We start from the raw sequence: 23293 nt of genomic DNA on the forward strand, positions 1-23293 counted from the left end.
AGTAACACTGCAGAGGAGGGAGAGAAGCAGGAGGACAGATCAGTCCATCAAAGTTCTCCAGAGGCTGGAGGTTTTTATAGGCCAGCAGAAGTAGAGTAGGCTAATTAGCAGTCAGCCTTATTAGAGACCAGCATAACACTTAGCCATGTTCTGCACTTTCTGTTGCATGTTTTCGAAATCTTGCAGACAACAGAACAGCAAAAATCATCTCAGCGTCAGAATCAGCTTTAGACCTGATTTTAAGAACTAACTTATTACTTTTAAGGCAGAACTATCTTTTCAGTATGGTAAAGGACAAAGAGAAATGATGTTTGTTTAGGAAATTTAGAGTTCCCATTTGTAAAGATGTGGAGACAGCCAGACGTTATCTCTAGCATGGCCATCGGGCCAAAGATCATTACTGCTCCTAGTGGACTTATAGCTTTAAGGTTGTAACCCCTTCATCACCACTCGCTCCTTGAAATTTAAACTAAATTTAAAAACACAAGGGGTGGAGGGGCATTTCAAATGTGAGGCAAAAAATGTGTGCAGTATGAAAACAAAAGTCTATACAAACAAAATCTATATAAATAAAAAGAATATCGACAACACAAATAAGTATACAATCATCAAACCAACAATTGCACTAGGGTTCATTTTACTCCACCGGTTTACAATTGCTAAATCTTTAAGTGCTGCTTGATCCAAATATTTTAGGTCTCTCTAAAGACATGTTAAGTATATAAGCTTCTTTTAAATATGTATTTGATAGACTGTAAGTAAACAAATACCTGGGGTTGACTTCTGCAATAGTTGTGTAGTTCTCTGGGTTGGAGAACTACATTATCACTCAGTTCACAGGAAGATGTACAGCAAGAATCTTTGTCTAAATGAAGTTACTGTGTACATACAGTTTACTCAACATGTTACTCAGGCCTTATTGTTCATGACAGCTGAAACAAAATGCTGCTTAGACAGTAGGTAACTATTAGAAAAGGTACACAAGGTATGGTATGTTTTGTCATTGCGTATTGTTACTTTTACATTTACATTTACATTTAGTCACTGAGCAGACGCTTTTATCCAAAGCGACTTACAAGTGAGGTACAACGCAAGCAAAAATCTAAGTCAAAGCAAAGTCCTATCAGAAAAGTGTTCACAGTTCACGAGATGCAAGTGAGAGAAAGAGCAGAAAGGATTTTTTTAAGAGGTTTAAGTGCATAGGAAGATACGGAAGAGTTCTGTTTTCAGCAGTTTTTTGAAAATTGGGAGAGAGTCAGCTGAGCGTGCAGAGTTTGGTAGCTCGTTCCACCATTGTGGGATCGTTGTGCTAAAAAGTTTTGCTTGGTGTCTTCTGTGCGTTAAATTTAACTAGTGTCACAGTTTAGTGCATTTTAAACTAGCCAGTGTCCTAGGAATTTAAGAAGCATGTTGAATCCTTAGTTCCTATCAGGAAGAGATCAAATGTGGAAGCAAAAAAATGACACTCTGTTCTTCATTTCCTAATAAGAAAGATTCTATTTAAACATTGTGTACCAGGAGTCCCATCGTACCATTGGATGATGTCTGTATTTCTTTACATTTAATCAGAGCTATGGAAATTAATAAGCACAGAATTTTAAGTGCATTAAGTGTATTCTGTGATAAATTGCATGCAGTCCAACATCCAGTTTAAAGAATCACCATTTGTTATTCACCCTTTTAAATGTGACTCACTAAATAAACAGCTAACATGTAGATAGGACTTCAGGAAGGAAAGCAGTAAACAGTGTCAGTCTATATGTGGCCCACAGTAACATGACTGACCTTCATTATTCTGATAGACCAGGGGGAGGAGGAGATCAAGTGCTCTATCATCTACAGTTAGGACTGCAGTGCTCTATCATCTTCTACGATTCATTCTGTATTTAAGCCATTCAACAGTACAGGTGATTTAAACTAATAATACAGTAGCTTAAATTTGTCCAATTAAATAGCATTTGCAATAAAACCTATTCACACTCCACTTTACTGCAAAGTCAGAGGCAGTGGAATGTTTGTGTTTTCACCTGCCACTAGCACACAGACACACACAAACCAAAACTGCTGTGCTCCAAAAAAACACCTTTGAGTCATGTATTTATCAACTTCTAAATAATATGTGCACAAAAATATTCTATAAAAAACTCTAAAGAATACATTACAAAATGCATTACACTGCAAATAATTAACAATATTAGTTCTGATATTTATCCTTTGACCCAAAAACCTCAATACTGCTGATTTCTGTAAGGAATAACCTCCCCAGAAATTGGGTCTTTTTACTGTGTTGTTGGTTTGCAAGACAGATGTGTTTCATCTTTAGTATCTGATGTGACAGACTGGCTGTCTGTTATTTAGCACATCAGTGAGTTAATTGATTATTTATGTCACGTGATTGCTCTGTAGCAGTTCACAGTAATTGGCTGTTTTAAACTGTTTCTAAATGTGAGACAGTAAATCTAGATCCTGCAGATGCTTTGGCTCCATTAGATTTTAAGGACATTTTATTAATCACAAAAATCCCAAATCACAGTAAGAAATAATTTACATCATGTGACAAAATTAGTGAGTTTTCCACTTGGGTCCTTACAGGCATGCTCAAATTACATGAAGGTGTCCAAAAAAAGTCCAAAGCATTATCCCACCGTGGCTCAGGTTATAAACAAAGCTAAACATGAAGTGATCTATTAGCTACAATTATCTCCAAATAAATCTTGGCCCAACACAACCTGCTCAATTAACATGTCTGAACTTTGTACACCATCTCTTTTGTCCCTCCCTAAAGCTTGTGACTTACAACCCCCAGATGAGGGTTGGGACATAGATTGACTGAATCTTCAACATTCTAAATACATGTATTAATCTTAGTGGCCAATTGCATTGGCTTCTTTCAGCTGCTCTCTGTTCAAAAAGAGAGAAAAGGGGAAAAGAACCACACCAAAGATATTTCAACACCCTCTTCACCACAGCAGGACTATGTCCATGTTACTGTCTCACATGACACTTCCACTCATGAACAATATCCTGAGATACATTCTTAAACTCCTTTAATCGAGGCAGGAACCAGACTCAAAGGGAGAAGCAAGGCCTCAGGGTTAGAAGGAGGTATTCAGCAGAGGGACACAATCACAACTTCAAATGAATACAATTCTGAGTATTATATTTGATTTGATTAGATGCAATAAGATTATGCATATTAAGAATACGTTTAAGGACACATCATCTCCAAAACAATTCAAACTTTATATTATATATTTTGTGGATATTGAACATCTATTGCATTTATCATGATATCCCAGCCTGTGTGTAAACTTAACATTCTGACCTGAGTAGTGGGAAAGTGAAGGTCAGAATAGTGAAAACTGGCAGGATTTATTCTCTGGGGAACATGAGAGTCTGTGCTAAATGCCATCATATCTGGGTCATCATTGAAATACAGAATCAATGATGCCAAGACTTTAACACTCTTCATTACCTCAGCCCTCCACCACTGTCAGCATATCTAGCACAGTGCAACAAGCACAATGTTTAACTGTTGTATAAACTGTGACAACTGACTATTCTGATGTTACACCAGTTTGAGAATGGCAGCCTCTTCTTACGTAAGGTCTGACGGGAGACGACTGTAATGTGAGCTGGAACAATCCTGACCTAATTTCAGTGCTAGGCTACTCCAGTGAGGTCAAGAATGCAACAGAGAGATGTATAAATACAAAGTAACAAATACACACGAAATACAAGTAGAGCATGATCTGGCCTCTCTCTCCTCTTTCACTACCTCCCCCTCTGCACACACACATACACGAACACACACACACTTTTCAGTTTGGCTTGTGTCCCACTCCCCCCTCTTTCTGGCCAAAGGAATGCTCCGTTTCCTGTGTGTTGTAATCAGTGTACAGTAACTGCTTCCCAGTGATCTCCTAACAGATCCTAGGAGCTTGATAAGATAACAGTATTCAGTAGTATTACATACAGCAGCTACTGAAACCCACACCCTGCTTCCCATTCAACTCTATATTTTGTAACATGTTTCAAATTTGCTTTTCCCAGAACTTTAATAAAAAGGGGATTTGGTGACACACTGTTGTACAGCTCAATAAAGATGCATTCGTAATAACTCCAGTTAGTCCACATGTGAAGTTAGGCTGGTTAAAGATTGGAGTCGTCAGGCTATTGTTTCCTTACAGATTTTCTTGATTCCAGTACCAGCCAAAGGGATTTTCACATCTCCAGCAACTTAAATATGCTGAAGGGAGCTGCACTCATAGTTAAAAATAGAACAGTTATGTTGTCCCTATTTAAAAGCAGAAGGTCAGCTTTTATTAGCAAGTACACTAAAAGAAAAGACAGTTTCAGTTCTTCAAGTTCAAAAAGCTGTTCTGAAGTTGCAAGTTCACCACAAATAACTAAGGTTGACTGGTTATTTTAGCACTGGTGTCTAATGACAGACTTACTTTATTTTCCTCAAATATACTCATATTGTCAGTTGATGGAGGTTTGATTTTATTAGCATTTTTATTTATAATATCTATCATTCCAAAGAAGACTTCCCAATTCCCTTAATGGCATCCACATTTTCCTTTCTTTTCCTTGCATCCTAGTCTTCCCCACAAGGAGAGAGGAAACAAGGAAATGTTTTATTAGAGACTCAACCAGTACTTTCCTCTGAACCACCATCTGCAGCGACATCTGTTTCTGTCTGTCTCAGCTGGACTAGCTGTCAGTGAACCTTTAAAGTTCCAGTGGTCAGTTGTGCTGCACTGTAGTCCATATTTGTTTAGGACACACAGTTCCCACCATCTGCACATGTTTTTTCTTTTCAGTTTGTCATTATGAACATAACCATTTGCTTGTTTATTAAAACCTGCATTCTGTTTTTCAAAAAAAATAACTATTTGTTTGTATATTTATTTATTTAAAGAATTTTTTAACAATCCAGAATATGATTACTGATTTGCAGAAATGTATCATTAGTTTAAATATAATTGATGATGAAATATAATAACATCCCTTTATTTATATTCAACACATAGGGGATCTTCAACCTCAGGGAGATGATGAAAAACAACTGTAATAGTTTGATGCCAAAAGACTCTCCTGGTCTCAACGATGCTGTTCATATTAGGAAATAGTAGATCACAAAGACTTAAAAATATGCAAGTGTATAAATACAGTTTTTTTTTTGGGTTCTTGATTGTAGATTTACAATTAAAACATATCCACTACTTTAACCTGATGGTCGATCTGAAAATTCAAATAGCAAGTAAATAAATAAAAACTTTATCCGGCAGAACAGTGGTCATCACTGCTGCCTCACAGCTAGAAGGTCCCCGATTCAAATCCACCTGCCAGCGGCAGCCTTTCTGTGTGGAGTTTGCATGTTCTCCCAGTTCTTGCATGGGTTTCCTTTGGGTACTCCAGTTTCCTCCAACAGTCCAAAGACATGCATGTTGGGTTAACTGGTGACTCTAGCTTTACCATAGCTGTGTGTGTGAATGGTTATCTGTCTGCCTCTCTCGCTCAGTGACAGCTGGGATAGACTCCAGCCCCTGAGACTCTGAAAAGGATAAGTATTACAGATAATAGATAAAGATAAAGACTTACATTGCTTCTGTTTTATTACCTATTTGTGTATTTCAGGATAAAAATTATAAAACTATGCTGGTGTTGTGCTGTAATTTCATGTCAAGGGGTGCGTCAGTCTGGTAAAAGTCTTCCATGAAAGAGGATCTCGTGTATCCTCGCTTACAATGGGCAAGAGGTGGAGTACACACTGGACTAGTCACTAGTCTATACGATTGACATAAAGAGACAGACAACCTTCTTCATTTACACATGCAATTTGGAATAACCAGTAAACCTAACTACATTCTTTGGAGGAAACCAGAGTACCTGGAGAAAATCTATGTGAACACAGGAACAACTGGCTTCACACAAAAAAGCCACAGCTGACTGGTTTGAACCAATGACCATCATGTAGCTGTGTGCTGTGATTGTTAACCATGCTTCCAGCATGCTACCCAGTGTTATGACATAATTACATATCATTTGTCAAAAAAGTAATTTCAGTTTTCAGCTAATTTGACTGTTACCACACCATTCAATGGGTCATTATCAGATCTTATCAGCCCTTAAATATAGTAATATATTAAAAAGTACATAATAAGTATAGTAATATAGTAATCTGATAAAGACGCAGGAAGCATGACTGTCAATGTATTTTTAAGACAGTTTGTTGAGGAAGAAGAATGGGGTGAATGTCCCGCTGTGGGAGACAGTTTGTTTCCCACTTCAAACTGACATGAAATGTATGTACGTCTGTGTTTTATTCCCTAAACCTCTCTGTAGGGTTTTTGTTTGCTAAGAAGATTGGAGCTCCTCTTTTATTTTGTAACAACAAGAACAACTTACATTTAGTCCTCACAACCTCTTAAAGGGCTTTCTGGAAGTTAAGACTTGGTTTAAGGATCAGAGTTTAAAATTGGATTTAAATCAGGGTTTGGTTTGGGGTTCAATATTTAGTTGAGCTGGAGAATGAATTAGGGGTGACTGAGGCGCAGGAAGGTAGAGCAGCTGTCTACCAATCTCGCAGTTGTTGGTTGTATCCGCAGCTCCTCCAATCACATATTAAAGTGTCCTTGACCAAGACAATGAACCCCAACATGGTTGCTCCCGATGAGCGTTGGCCAGCTCCCCCATCGAGTATGAGTATGAGTGTGTATGTGTTATTTTGAGTGCGAATACATTACATGTATGTCAATAAAAGACAAGTCTGTGTGTGTGTGATAAAATAAGGCTGAAATGTCATAAATCTATCATCACAGACACATATATCCTATTTTTTTTTTGTTTTTTTTTTTGTTTTGTCCTTCTCTCATGTACTTTCCATTGTAAACACACATTCGAAGAGAATGAGCATATAGGACACACACAGGCACATCCTAATGATTGTTCCATCTGAAGCTGATGTGCAGTGCTGTTAGTGGAGCAGTCAGCAGAAAATCTGTGTTAAAATCTTCACTCAGCAGAAACTCTACTGATGTTGTCTCTACTGCCTCCTGCTCTTTAAACCACAGTGCTTCAAAAAACTCTTACTGAGTCCGCACACAGCCAGGTCACCTGAATAAAATGACTGTCCTGTGTACATATTATTGTTAGAAGTAATCATGAACATGCGCTGCAATGTACCACACCTATGTACTATATAGAGGTTGTCAATAAAAAGTTGTCCAAAGAAAAACTTTTTCAGAGAGTTCAAATCCTATAACACTATACACAAATATTCATGTTACTTTACAGAGTAACATGAACATTTCTTATTTTTTGAGATAAATACAGTAACATTTTGCGTCAGCTGCACAAGCTACCACTTCATTAAGTTTAGTGACCTCAATAAGAAAAATGTTCCATGCACTTTCTGCACCATCAATCCCAATAGTGGATTATTTAAATGGTAATGCACTTACATAGCTTTTCTACCTATTGGTACTCAAAGTGCTTTACACTGCTTCTCATTCACCCATTCAAACTCACAAGCACACACACCAATGGGGGAGCTGTTATAGAGCTGGCCAAAACTCACTGGGATCAACTAGGTTGGGGTTCAGTGTCTTGCTCAAGGACACCTCAACATGTGATCAGAACAGCCGGGGATCAAACCAACAACTGTGGGTATGGTGGACAACCACTTACTATTTACTTCTTTTTATAATGATTATCATTATATGTTTGATTTGCCTTTAAAACCATGAGTGGCATACTTTAAGATACACATTTCAAGTTCCTTTGTACATGGCATGATTCATTAAGCACATGAACATGTTCAGCTAAGGCTTCTCAACATGTGCTGCACAGATGGGCTCTGTTATAGCAAACATTATTCAGGAGCAAGTGTCCATTCCCCATCACATCACATGTGATGGCTCACATGCTCAGAGCCAAGCGTAAGTGGACTGGATTACAGAGAACAGATTAAGACCTGTGTTTATAAAATGCCCGAATGCAGGTATATTAACCTGGGAGACACATGGAGGATGAGTGTAACATACAGCTCAGTAACAGGTTAGGGCTAGAGTGAGGTTGGCATCCGGCTAAACATTATACAGGCTACTAGGCTGACAGTAACCAGCTTCTTTGGCTCAGACACTCCGACACGCTCAGATAATGGTCCTTTAAAAGTCTCCCATGCAAAGTCTGTTGGGAGTCTTCAAGAACACATCCACTGTAACATGTTATACCACTAGAGTTCACAGTATATGAGCACTATTGATGATAAAATGATAGATTATCATCTAAGTATGTGAAAATATGTTTATTCCAAGAATTTTAATAACTTAACGAGTAGAATAATCAGCTCATTTCATTATCTCTCTATGTTCTTGATGTCTTACCTCAACCCTAACCTGAACCCCGAAAGCAACTACTAGCCCTCAAACAGTTCTTTGAAGTTTTTTCATAATGGAAGGATCACTGGTGTCCTCATATTCCCAAAATGTCTTCACTGCCACAATATACAGCATTACAAGTGTACACACACACATGTGCGCGCACACACACATAGAGTGCAAGCTGTGAATTTAATCTGCCCAGCTGCCACTCTGTGAATTGGTTGTGAACCGAGAGGCCAAGCAATTTACTCTTCACAAAGGCCATTCCACACCACTGAGCCCTTTCTGTGTGTGTGTGTGTGTGTGTGTGTGTGTGTGTGTGTGTGTCCGGGAGGGCAGGTATAGGTACAGGATAATGAGTGGTTTCTGTGGACAGATGTGCAGGGCTGGATAGATGATGATGGGGATACTGAGGGGAAAAGGAAAGATAAAAGCAAATAAGAGAGAGAGAAATAGTGGGAACTGGGTGGGGATCTGAGAGGAAGGAAGAGAGATGATTGTTTTTGACAGCGTTAAAAATGAAGTGGATAGGGAGGTGATTAGCTCTTGTCTAATTTTAGACTGAGGAGAACAAACTTTAAGATGTAGTGACTCTCTATGACCACACAGGGATCATCATTAGTTCTTGTTCTCGACATGCACCGTGGACATACACTCTGACCATAATTTTGGCCTTAATATTTGCCAATGAACTGCATCTTGTCCTTAATATGTGCTTTCCACTATTTTAGAAAACCTTTTTATTTGATTCAGTTCTTTATCTGATCTTCTTGTAATGAAGCACCAACACATGGAAATGACACAGAGACATACTGATGGCACTTGTCAAACAGTCAAATGTCTGTTAAAAACAAGTGGTCAGTTGTGGCAGCGCAGAGTACTGAATTCTGGGACTTCACCTTTTCCCACAGTGCATGATAAGGGAACAATACCTGAGGACATAAAAGCTTCAGCAACGTATCAGGTTGTGGCTTCATTACTTCATCACCTGTGATTGCTTTAAGGGCTGGGCAGTAAAAGAAACAAAACTCTTATTTTTTCTGTCCTTTCCTTATCCCATGGATTCAGGGTCACCACAGCAGATCATTGACTCTATGTTGATTTGGCACAGTTTTTATTTATTTCTACCGGGCTTGAATTGGCACAGCTGGAGATGGGAATGGGCTGTTAGGGGTTCAGTGTCTTGCCCAGCGACACTTAGACATATAGCCAGGACCGGGGATCAAACCACTGACCCTGTTGTCCAAGGACGACTGCCTTTACCAACTGAACTACAGCCCCTAGTAATGGGAACAAAACAAATCCAGATATTTGTCTGGTTCACACTCACTTAAGATACAGATAGGAAAAGGTAAATGATAGGTCCATCTATTGCAAGAAATGTTAGAATTCTGATGTTTAAGATATTGTATTTAGAGGTTTACAGGAAACACGGTTGTGGTGGAACAAAAATGAAAGCAATCCACTGACAAACACTATTCTATGTGAAAAAACTGAAATGTTGCGGCTGATGTTTCCAGATCTATTACATTTGCTGAAATCAACCTCTAAGGTAATAGAGGCGTGTCTGCCTGTCTGCGCAACAAACTATATATGTGTTTGTGTGTGTGTGTGTGTGTGTGTGTGTGTATGTGTGTTTGGAACAATCAAGAGTGAAATTTATTCTCAATGGAACTAACAGCCTTTGACTTGTAATGAATTTTATATATATATGGTGCAGATTTCAATAGAAATTTATAGGTGAAGGGAACAGAGATAATGAGAATGGGATGGACAGGTTTGGTCTTCAAGACAGGAACGCAGAAGGACAGACTTTGCAAAGAGGATGGAAATGGCTGTAGTGAACACTTTCTTCCAGAAGAGGCAGGAACATAGGGTAAAATATAAGAGTGGAGGTAGAAGCACTCGGGTGGACTGCATCTTGTGTAGATGCTGTAATCTGAAAGAGATCACTGACTGTAAAGTATTGGTAGGGGAGAGTGTAGCCAGACCACACAGGATGGTGGTGTGTAAAATGACTCTGGTGGTGAGGAAGATGAAAAGAACAAAGGCAGAGCAAAGGACGAAGTGGTGGAAGTTGAAAAAGGAAGAATGTTGCGTAGTTTTCAGGGAGGAGCTGAGACAGACTCCGGGTGGTCAGGTGGTGCTTCCAGATGACTGGACCACTACAGCTAATGAGATCAAGGAGACAGGTAGGAGGGTACTCAGTGTGTCATCTGGAAAGAGGTGTAGAGATGGAAATGATGTGAGGCAGGTTAGGGTTATTAAAGATAAGGATGGAAATGAAATGGCAGGTGCCAGGAGTGTGATGGGAAGATGGAAGGAGAACTTTGAAGAGTTGATGAATGAGGAAAATGAAAGGGAACGAAGAGTAGAAGAGGTGACTGGTGTGGATCAGGAAGTAGCAAAGACTAGTAAGAGTGAAGTGAAGCGAAGGACGTTGAAGAGGATAAAGAGTGGAAAGGCAGTTGGTCCTGATGATATACCTTTGGAGGTATGGAAGTGTCTAAGAGAGGTGGCAGTAGAGTTTTTGTCTAGTTTGTTTAACGAGATCTTGGAGAGTGAGAGAAGTGAGAAGTGTACTGGTGCGCATTTTTAAGAACAAGGGAGATGTGCAGAGCTGTGGCAACTACAGAGGAATAAAGCTGATGAGCCACACAATGAAGTTGTGGGAAAGAGTGGAAGCTAGGCTAAGGGCAGAGGTGAGCATTTGTGATCAGCAATATGGTTTCATGTTTAGAAAGAGTACAACAGATGAAGTATTTGCTTTGAGGATGCTGATGGAGAAGTACAGAGAGGGTCATAGGGAGTTGCATTGTGTCTTTGTAGATTTAGAGCAGGGGTCTCAAACTCAAATTACCTGGGGGCTGGAGGAGGCTGGGTGAGGCTGTGTATCAGGTATTCCACAAAAAAAGCTTTGTTAAAAAAAAATCTAATCTTCTCAAACATCACTAACAGTTCTTTAACTTCAATGGGTTCTTATGAACATGAACATGAACAGTTCTTCTGGACATGGCTTCTCTTGCCTACTTCTTGCTCCCAGAGACCTGGCAGCGCTTCCTTATAGGTGAGCCACATTTGGCTTGAGGGAAGCAGTTGAGAACCTCAGTATGGCTTGAAGTTGATCATCAGTAAGTCTGGACCTGTACTTTGACTTATTGAAGTTCAAGTTAGAGAAAATCTTTTTGCACAAATATGTGCTCCCAAAAAGGCATATGGTCTGCTTGAACATTCTGGAAAGCTCAGGGGAGCCGGGGGTCAATTCTCAAGCTTGCTCAAGCTTGTCTGCTTTTCCACTCACCTCCCTGAACTTGGCTTTGAGGTCAGAGTTGCACTCCAGGTCAATGAGCTCCATTTGAAGCACAGAAGGTTTAATTGCACATGAAAGAAGAAGGGGTCATGTCTTTCATGATGACATGAACATCATAACATTTGTATATGGTAAAAAGTACCAGAAAAAAAAGGCGACCGCTACCCAGCTGTTCATTATCACCTGGGACAGTGGGACACAATTTTTTATTTATTATATAAAACAATGGGATGCAGCCATGGAGGCGTTATTTACTGGCTTTTATAATCTATAATAACCCCATGGATTCAGCGGTGCGTCCTAGCCAACACCGATGTTCCATTGACTACATAAGTCCCTGATGAGGTTCCAGCCTGACTCCGAAGCAGGACAGCGGACGGGAGCTGGCTGAGTGGCCCCATTGGAGCTCCACTCCCCTCTGTGACATCAGCAACGGAACAACGGTGTTGGTCGTTAACGCTGGTAACATTGACTTCGTCCAGCAAGAAAGTCAAACATGCTCATTTCACAGTAAGAAGTAGTAATTCTATGACGGTTATGTGATGTTACACAGGTGCCTCCATTGTTGTGCAATGTTTCTCTGCTTGCATCAAGCCCGGCCGATGGCCCACCCCCGGGAGCCATATACTCCACTGTGATTGGTAGGTTTGTTAAGCTCCAGCTTGCACGAAAAAGGAACCTTTCACACACAACGCAGTAGTGCCATTCATATAAAACTTGCGGGCCGCACTAACATTAAACTTTCATATAGTCCTGCGGGCCACAAAATATTGTCTCGCGGCCGCATTTGGCCCCCGGGTCGTGGGTTTGAGACCCCTAATTTAGAAAAAGCGTATGACAGGGTGCCATAAGAGGAGCTGTGCTATTGCATGAGGAAGTTTGGATTGGCAGAGAAGTATGTTAGAGTGGTGCAGGACATGTATGAGAGCTGTAAGACCGTGGTGAGGTGTGCTGTAGGTGTGACAGTCAAGTTCAAGGTTGAGGTGGGTCTGCATCATGATCGGCTCTGAGCCCCTTATTGTTTGCTCTGGTGATGGACAGACTGACAGATGAGGTTAGAAAGGAATTCACCATAGGAAGTCACCCCTATGACATTGTGATTTGTAGTGAGAGCAGGGAGCAGGTGGAGAAAATCTAGAGAGATGGAGGTCTGCTCTGGTCTAAGCCAAGTAGAAATTGGAGAGGGTTGCGCCAGGAAGGGCATCCGGCGTAAAAACTGTGCCAAATCAAGATGCGGACAATGATCTGCTGTGGCAACCCTGAACTTACGGAATAAGCCGAAAGAACAAAAAAATTGCAAAAAAAAATAAACAAATTCTGGCATATTAGTCTGCAGCAATCCCAACTAAAAAGTGTGCAAAATCCTGCAGGGACTGCAAAATAAAACAAATACTGCACAGTAAAAATAAAAGTTATTTTTACTGTGTGTTATTTTCTATTATTGTGTGACTGTCTGTTTATGCTGAAAAGGAAAAAACTCTGATTCAACATTGTTCTCAATGTTAATATGGTTGTACGACCAAACGACATGATTCTGATTTTTTTCACCTGTTCCCTGGTTCGTTTATACCCATCTCTCCCCACTGTCCCTTGCCAGATCCTCTTTCTGATTCCATTTTGTTACCTTAGTCATTCATCCTGGTGTTTATTTTGGTTTTGTAGTCTAGGTTTAATATTCTTGTTCAACATAGCTAAGTGTTTTTGTTAACTGCGTGTTTTTTCATGTCCTCCTCTTAGGAGCGATCATTTCTTGATTCTTGAGTTTTTTCCTTAAATAAACCTGTTTATTAGTTTACTCCCTCTCGCCATTTCTTCACTTACACGTCCGTCCTTATACTAAACGTGAAAGTAGGATCTGGCCAAATATCAGACCCTGAGTCTCGTGGGAGGGAGTCACCATGAAACTGTCTGAGGTAGTCAAGTTTTGGCTTAAGTATCAAGCTCAGATTGATCATCAGTCTTATTTTTTGGAAAACCCAGATCGTGGTTCTGTTAAGTAGCAAATAGACCCGAATTACGTCAAAGGGCCGCAGAGGTGGAGTTAAATCCAAACTTCAGACAAACCTCAGATATTGGATGCCCCTCAATTAACCTGTAACCTAGTTAACCTGTAAACATGAGCCTCAGATCACACCCCCGACGTGTATTACTGCACCAGAGCCAGTTAAGCAGCTGACTGCGCTCAAGTTGACCAGTAAACCGGCAACTCCCGAACCTGCTCCTGGGTCTGTTCTTGGGTTTGCTGACAGCCTGCATTTTCCTGTCCTGGTTGAGCCTCAGGACAGTTGCAAAGGTGAACTCACTGCCTTTTTCCTGGAAAGACCTTAATGTCTCCTATGAGATATTTTTTCCAGACCTAGAGTTCCTTGACAGGCTAGCCAGACTTTGCCTGAGAGGTGGCCTTCTATAGGTGTAAGTATGTTACCGGCCCAGTCACCTTTCTTGTACCGACCTGTGCCGCAGGAATGTAGAGCGGTTGTCCTCCACCTCCTCTAGTCACATGTTGAAGTGTCCTTGAGCAAGACACTAAACCCCAACTTAGTTGCTCCCCATCAGTGTATGAGTGTGTATGTGATTGTGAGTTTGACTTACTCATCAGTGCATCCATGGAAATGCCCCACCATACCTTAAAGAACTCACATCACAATCTACAACAAGACACCTTCGTTCCACCAATACGTATCGCCTCTACCCCTCCAGAACCAAACTCCACACAATGGGGGATGGAGCTTTCTCAGCAGCTGCTGAACGGCTCTGGAACGTTCTTCCTGAGAACCCTAGGGCACCACTAACTGTGGACTGTTTCAATAAAGGGTTAAAGGTCTTTTCTGTTCAGAAAAGCATTTTAAAGTGATCATTACTTTTTTATTATGCCATGTTATTTTATGTTTTATATAAAAAACATATAAAGGTTATATGTTTTTTATGTTTTATTCTTGCTTTTAATCTGCTTGTATAGCTTCACAGTAGTTGACTGAGATTTGTCAACAAACGTAAAGTGCTTTATAAATAAAATAAATTATCGTTATTATCATTATGAAATTTTGTCTGACAGTACCTGCAGCACAATGCAGATGTCAACCTGTAACAAGCATTCTGTCATGGCTTGCCCACAAAAACAGTGTGCTAACAGCCTCTGGGAGCAGTAGACTTTGTTTTTGACATCAATTAAAGACAATTTCAGTTCAGGACATCTTAGTTTTGCAACCATTCACACGTTATCAATTTTCTGTGGGTGTATATTGGTAGCTCTGTGAAATCCTCCTTTTTATCCCAACTCTAATTGGTTGATTATTTCTTCAGTTTGCAGTGTCAGTGGGCACACCAGACCCATCTGAATCTGTGTGTTCCAGACCACAATAGCACAGGATAACTCCTAACCTTCTCCACAGCATTCTGATAGACAAGACTACAGGTCATTCAGCTGTTTGGTAGATGGTTGAGAGTGGAACTCCATCACAGACTGAATAAGACAAAGTTGGACAACAATGTAAACCATCTTTACTTTTACAAATCCTAGCTCTGGTCACAATCAATTATCAGATTTTTGAATGTGATGACAACTGGTGTATGTGAGATTTAAAGAAGGAAGAGGAGTGGAGAAATGAAGGAAGAGATGACTGAACAGAATATGGAATGCATAACATGGGAATGAGGTAAAAGGGAAGTGAAAAAGTATCTGCAGGGAAAATTACATCAAGCCCTCTATCATTGAGTCTGGTCACAGTAATATCCACCTCTTCATGTCATTAATCTCTCTCCAGCTTTCCCTTTCACCGTCTTTTCATTTATCATTCCATTACCCCCCTCTCACTCCCTCCTTCCATTTCTTTCTCCTGCTGACTCTCCACAGAGCATAAACCATCTAATCAGGCATGATGTAAAAGGCATCATGAGAGAGTCCAGAGGTCAAGCAGAGACAAACTGGGATGAGATGTGTGTGAGTGAGAGGAAATGGCTGCATGAACCCTGCAACCCAAGTAGTTTTTTGCCCCTAAACTGTTCTAAGGGAAGTCCTTTATCAAAACAAGCTAATTAAGTACCAGCATGTTGATACACAGTGTCTCCTGATGCTTGGTTCAGTGTGTTGGATTCCTGATCTGTGCAGACACCGATGTGTCACATTAATGTTGTGGTGGACAGCATGGACACTCTTGCTGGTCTTCAGCCACATATCTCCATATGCAAACTGTGATCCTCTGTGCATTCTAACACCTGGGGATTATGGGTAGCATTACATTATTTTAATGTTGACCTCATTTAAATGGTAAATGCTCTGCACTTATATAGCACTTTTCTACCTAATGGCACCCAAAGCGCTTTACACTACTTCTTATTCACCCATTCGCACCCACAATCACACATTTTTCTTCCTTTGTAGAGATCTGTTTGATTTTGACATGGAGGTCTCTTTTGTATATTTTTGTCAAACAGGAGCCTTAAATGCATAATTGCTTGGTAGGACACTTTGACATGTGACCGGAGGAGCCAGGGATTGAACCAACAACTGCGAGATTGGTGGATGACTGCTCATACCCTCCTGCGCCACAGTAGCCCATCTAGTGTATTGGTGTGTAGTATACATCCCTATCAATCAATAAGACTAGAAATAAACTGGCAGCATGCAGATATTGTGGAGACTCAAAGGAAGAAAACATGTTGCTCCAGGTTTCCTGATTGCCTTTCTTCAAGAACCATGTTAAAAACCTTGTGCACAAACAAAGACTTAACTTGGTTAGATTGCTGGATTCTGTTGATCACAGCGCATAAAAATCTGCAACCAACAACAATTAAATTACAGCATTCCACATGAAAGAAAATCACAATGCTTGCTTACAATGAAATGTAGCCACTGCTACTTGTGCTTTCTCAAAGGACAGTCAATGACCCAGATTATCCTCTGATGGAAACCATACACATCTTAAATTCCACATAGACGTTTCCAATCTTAGGGCACTGAACTGAGAAACACTCTTTGTTTCTTCTCCTAATTCATGTCAGTATCACTGCGTCCTGTTACACTTAGTGATAATGTTTCCAGGAAAACACTTAAGATCTTTCTGCAAGTAACTACTCCTAAGTTTCATTTTAGCACAAATGCACATGTCATCTGATCGTACTCTAAAACCAGAAAATTGCTGCTCTGTGTGCAGGAAGTGTGCTGACTGTGGTTGAACAATGAGGCAGACCCAGTGCAGCTGTACCTAACACTTTTAACAGACAGTTAAAATTGTCGCTGGTAATTCGGCAACTGCACATCTGTACAATTATTCTGCATATTCCACTGCTGCTGTTGAGCAGAGCAATCACAGAACTAAATAGAGACTACCTCTGTTCATCATCACAGCTGCTCAATACAATATGTCATGAAGTACACATCAAAATACTAAAATTGGAGTCCCCTTTCTTAGGTAAGTCTCCAGCAAAGTACATTATTTATGTATAAAAACCAACTGCTGCATTTCCACACACAAATTTACAAAATATAAATTTCCAAATAATGATTTTCTTTCTTTGAAGAGAATTGAAATTATAAGAAATTACAAAGAAAAAAAACAAAAGTTATGAGTTTATATCAGCATAAATGTCGCTTTCTCTGTATCTCACACACATTCATATTTCTACTCATTAGGACTTTCATTGATATAATGCATTTTTAACGAACTAAATGCCTTCCCCAAAAAAATCTTCCACACGCACACAAACCCCACTCCTGATTTTGTCTCAGATTAAACAGTATCTGTTTAAAACAGGTTTAATGTCATCATTTGAAAATACTATCAGTAAATAGATTTTATTTACTACAGTATATGTTTTTATAGCGATGCATGTTTTCAAAACCGGGCGACTGTGGCACAGGAAGGCAGAGTGGTCGTCCACCAATCTCACGGTTGTTGGTTCAATCTCCACCTCCTCCAGTCACATGTCGAAGTGTCCTTGAGCAAGACACTGAACCCCAACTTAGTTGCTCCCAGTGAGTGTTGGCCAGCTGCATAGCAGCTCCACCATTGATGTATGAGTGTGTGTGTGATTGTGAGTGTGAATGGGTGAATAAGAAGCAGTGTAAAGTGCTTTGAGTGCCAATAGGTAGAAAAGCACTATATAAGTGCAGACCATTTACCATACAGTCTTTTCAATCTTAAAATACAGAAAATATTCAGGTGATATCAACTAGCTTTTTATTTATAGTTATACTAAACTTTTCCATATGAAATTCAGAATGCTTCAAAATACATACTTAAACTGAACATAAATAGATATGTCTCATGAACCTGGATTCTCTCAGTAATCTGGTTAAGTATAAAAGCAAATAAATGCAATCAGTTACTGCTTCTGCTGCTTTCCCTTGTCTAATCTGACATTAATTCAGACAAAAGATATGAAGTCATCCTAGATTTCATCACAACAGAATTGTGATGAGCATATTTACTGTTTTCTTACATTTTATGCATTACCATTTACCTAAGAAAATAGCCTATTTCACAGACTATTAATCATTAATGAGCCCTGAAATATGCCTAATGGATCATTTCAAAATGCTAGACGTTTAAATCAATACTACACTTGTGCTTATAGTGATCAAGTGGGGCCTTAATGTTTGAATCAAACAAACATTTTAGGTTAGCTACTTGATGTTCAAGTTGCTTCTGACTGCATGATTTTAGTATAATAAATTAACCTAAAATGAAGGGATGAGGTAATAGAGAGCTACATAATTGTAGTTGTGTATATGTAGGTGTGATGTCACTAATGATGTCAAGACTAATAATAAGAGTATATGAGAACATTTGGAGCACAGTGCAGTTCATTTATACAGCACCTAGAGTATATACACATGTGCATACATACACTCACACAGCAGTGATCCTACTATCACTCAGGTAGGTAAACACTCCTATTTCTGTCACCATGGCAACATGCTGCTCAGCCAACATTAGCGCCAACATGAAATTCTGTTTGTGAGTCCAACAGTAAAACAGTCTTTTACAGCCCCAAATGTATTCATTTAATCCTATTTCCCAATGACTTGATTGATGCCATAAAACAAAATGAAAACAGAAAACAGATTTCTCTGGACTGGACCAGTCAGTTGACAGCACAGTGTGTTGGTGAGTTGGAGGCTGCGTATCAAGTTTCTGTTGTGGTTCTTAAAAGCATCACCAAGATCGGTTAGTGCTGTTGCAAGGGTTGCCTTCTTACTAGTACCACTGTACTTGAATTAGCTGACCATTCATGTATTTATCATGATTATTTTCTCCAAATACTGTTGCTTGATATTGAGATTTAATAGTTATCAGAAGACTGCTGTTTAGAACAACAAAGTCATCCTGACAAGTCAATATTTCTACTGGAATTTCACAAGAATAGTTTGAGAAGCACCCAGCTGAGGATGTTGTATCATGTGTACTTTCAAAACTACTTTGCAGCATGCACATGTTCTGGTGTGCCCCCTGCTGAGGAGATGCTACACCCTGCTGTCTGGTTGGCTGACTTTGCTGTCACAGAAGATAGGAGCTGACTAAAAAATGATCCACTGCCTTTTTCCTGAAACCATACACACACACACACACACACACACACACACACACACACACACACACACACAATAGATCCAATACACTTGGAGTGTATCACTTTAATCATCACAGTTTTCACTTTTGTGTTGCACAGTCACTGCTCATTGTCACAGGAACACTGACAAACACAGACACTCACACAGATCTAAATCTCCAGTGTGTCTCATCAAATAGCAGGAGGCAGTGGGTCCATTTGTGACTGCCAAGTTGAACAGATCAGAAGACATCCAGGCACATTGAGCAGGTGAACAGCAGACGCTGCCTGTGAGCCTTAGTGGGTGGAAAGACCAATTCACACAGAAACATTTCCAGACATTACAGCCATGTAGATCAGTAGAATGTTTAAAGACCAGAACACGCTTTTTACAGAAAAATCAGCATTTTTATTGCTTAAATCACAGACAATAGTATTATCTGTGAAACTAAACTCATTTAGTGCATGTACGTATGTTTTGTGCTGATGATGCATAATGCATAATGCATAATAATGCATAATATTAGATCTTTTATTACTTAATTATATTTTTCAAAAAAAAAAATTCTGCAAATGAAATGAAGTTGTCGGATATATATAGTGGAAAAAACTACAATATTTCCCACTGAATTCTAAGGAAATACCAACTTAAGGATCTTGAAATAAAATGTTACTATGAACTTTTTACCACTAATCATCAACTGCAATTTGATCCAATCAGGACAGAAGAAACAGTGAAAGGCCCAAATGCACATCTGCACAGGAAGGCAAGTACTTTCAAGTGCCCTTCTCACTCCTAAACTGGTCCTAAACTGACTGAATTATTGAATAAAACAAGAAAGATCCTGGTATGCATAGAAACACTGTGCATAGAAGACTCAAGCCAGCTGGCCTAATGGGCGGAGTTGCCAAGACAAAAACCCTACTAAGGATGGCAAATCAGAAGAAAAGGTTTTAGTGGGGCAAGCTGCACAGTGTACAAGAAGCTGACTGGACTGTCTGGTCTTGTGGACTGACGAGTCAAGGTTTGACACGTGTCAGACAGAGAGCTCACGAAAAGATGTTATACACCATGACACCATCAGTGAAGCATGGAAGGTGATGATCTGGGGATGATTAGGCAATGGGAGAGTGGGTGATACCACTCCTTACTGAAGAGGCATGTCATTGGCTCTGGGCAATGATTGACTGCGGATAACTTTATTTTGCAGCAAGAAAATGACCTCAGGTATTTTTCCTGGTTGTGTAAGAATTACCTAGAGAGGATAGTACCTATCCGGCATGTAGGCATGTACCCTGGAATACTCTCAGTGATGGCTTGGCCAGCTCATTCACCAGATCTGATCCCCATCATGCTGGTGTGAGAGTTCAGGAACACTGGCCAAAAAGCACAGCAGACCTTTGGGAAGTTCTGCATAAGGCCCAGGAGGAAATCACAACTAATATCTGCAAAAACTGAGTAGCAGAATACCAGATTTATCAGGCAGTTATAGCTGCAACTGCAATTTTTTAGTGTAGAGGCAGGCTTACTCGTGTGTGGTGGTGCAAAAATTATCCACTCCAGAAATTGTTTTATGACAAACATTGAACACTTATTGAGCCTACGTTCCAATTGAACAAACAACAAAGTAATTCGACAGAACAAGATAAGTAACCATGTACCTCCACAGCTACACACTAAACCTTACGCACTACCTTGTAGTCTTTCAAAGGCAGCCATGTGATGTCATTGATGACATCATCAGTACATTTATACATACACTTCATAATAGCCAACTTCTCCAGACACAGTTACCACAAAAAACCAAAACACAACAAACACAGAAAGATCCCAGATTACCATCATTCTGTGTTCAAATATGATTAAAAACCTATTGTTGTTCATTGTTTGTGACCCATTTACAACCATTTGGCTGAATAATATGAAGAAAACATACATACAAATACAAATGTTTGTAGCTGTTCCCAAATTTTTTCTTGCCATTGTAGCTAATGCATAATTTTGTCTTTAACAAATTCTGGATTCTGGAAGGAGGTGGAGAAGGAAGTGGTTGGGTCAGGGGTCCCTCCCCTCCCACCGATCAGCCAATCACCAAAAAAGCAGACACACACACTTACGGACACAAGGTTTTAAGAACTACCTTTTGTAATCATTCAAAAATCTACTTAGGAGACACAAAGTTTGTGTTTTCATGTTATCATTTAACTCTGCAGCTTAGAGAAATCATGAGGAAATTCTTGTGAAGGTCAAAAAGACAATAGGATCTCTCAGTAACAGATGCTTGGTAGATCAACAAAGGAAATGACAGGATGATTTATGTATATTACAATTAAATTTATTAGTCGTAATTATAGTATTCACCAAAAAGCCCAACAATATCAGCTTACAGCGATATCCTGCAGAGGCTTAAAAATGTTCTGTCCACATGGTGACTAATGTCAGTCATAAACAAATATGCTGACCATAAGTTTGACCCAAATGGTTCACTTCAGATTTATTAATATGCATAAGCTGTAATGGTGTTAAAGGCTGTTTGTGTTCTACCTGCTCACTGGTCTTTGCATGAACAAAACAAAATAACTCAAGATACTTAAACATGCAGATTTTTGCATTTTAACTGAGACATGAAAGAACAAACAGCAGTATGACAAAAGCATGTGTTCTATGATGTGTACGTGTAATTGCTGAGAATGTGAGAGTCACAGCACAACAGGTAAATCTGAAGTACACATACTGTGCTCTGGGGCAGAAAATAAATGTATAATTTTTATTATCAACCATAAATATTTAGGAAATATTCAGTCATGCTGTCAAAATTGTATTGCTATATATGGATGCAGTAAAATAAATGTAGTCCTGTTTCCATCTGTGGTTTGGTTGAGTACACAGACAGGGCCAACAAACAACACTACCACAAAAACACACACACACACACACACACACACACACACACACACAGGGGCCCTGTAGGCAGAGTTTCTTAGGCAGATCCTAAGGAATGTGATAAAGAACAACAAGATCTATCATGACCATTTTCAGCAGCAGCAGCCTGCACGAACACATCTGAGGCTGTGTACAAAGGCAACAGACACATAAATCCACCCTCAGAACACACACACAAGCAGTAACATCAGCTGTCTTTATGTGCTGACAGGCCAAGCCTGCTGAGAATGTCACTACAGAGCCAGTGTGTAGCCTGAACCAAAAAGCATTAGTGCTTCTCTCCCAGTGCTGCTCTGATCTGGCATGACCCAACTCCTTTCACTTGGTTCCTCAAGTAAATTACAATTGTATTAGGACCGAGAGTCGTACTTTTAATCCAACATAATATCAATATTAGAACACAATATTAGCCCGCAGGCCTAAAAGTTCTTATATGAATCATTCAAATGCAGCTCGGTGTGTGTGTGTTTGTTTGTGTAACAGGGTGTGTGCTGGATTGAAAATTAGCTGTCAGCGGCCTTGACACTGAAACGCTATGGACCACCACAGACAGAAAAAGTGTATCCTGAGCGTCTGTGCTGGCATACTTACAGGGACAGACATTTTGCTGAAGGATGTTTTCTTGGCTCCTGGATTTAACACGCAAGCTGCTCTTTTTATTTATTTATTTATTTGCAGATGCTACTTTCCCAACAGAACGTTCTCTTCACGGCTGCTCAAGAGTCAGTCCTCCTTCATCCACAACATGGTGAGCTCCACAGTAAAGCCCAACATCCAGCTGTATGAAGTGATCGCGCTTTCCTTGACTGTCGGGTATGAATAGTAATAAATGTATGTTCACCCAAGAGCAGCAGTGCGGCCGCCAGAACGTCCAGCAGACTGTCTCTTCTCCGTCCTCCGCCGCTTTTCTCTTCGCTCACCGTCTCCGTCAGCTGTTCAAGAGATTCAGTAAAAAGCTGGTGACAAAAGCAGAGGATTCGCGAGGTCAAGCTCCGTCCAACGTCCTGTTCACAGGTCTGTAACGTTAGTGAACGAGTAGAGAGCACCGCCTCTGCCGCTGCCCGACTGCTGCCTGCTGCCGTCCTTCCACAGGGATGA

At 40.0% G+C, this 23293-nt stretch overlaps 1 protein-coding gene across 1 annotated transcript in view; it reads right to left on the bottom strand.

Moving 5' to 3' along the window:
* Nucleotides 1-23287, bottom strand: part of bcar1 (BCAR1 scaffold protein, Cas family member) — a 75654-nt gene extending 52367 nt beyond the window's left edge. Inside the window, exon 1 of the mRNA XM_067500484.1 lies at nucleotides 22787-23287. Coding sequence (XP_067356585.1) covers nucleotides 22787-22798 — 12 coding nt within the window. The 5' untranslated portion in view covers nucleotides 22799-23287. The remainder of the gene's footprint in view (nucleotides 1-22786) is intronic.
* Nucleotides 23288-23293: the final 6 nt, after the last annotated feature.

This window comes from Channa argus, chromosome 4, assembly GCF_033026475.1.
Source record: "Channa argus isolate prfri chromosome 4, Channa argus male v1.0, whole genome shotgun sequence".
NCBI classification, from domain to species: domain Eukaryota; kingdom Metazoa; phylum Chordata; class Actinopteri; order Anabantiformes; family Channidae; genus Channa; species Channa argus.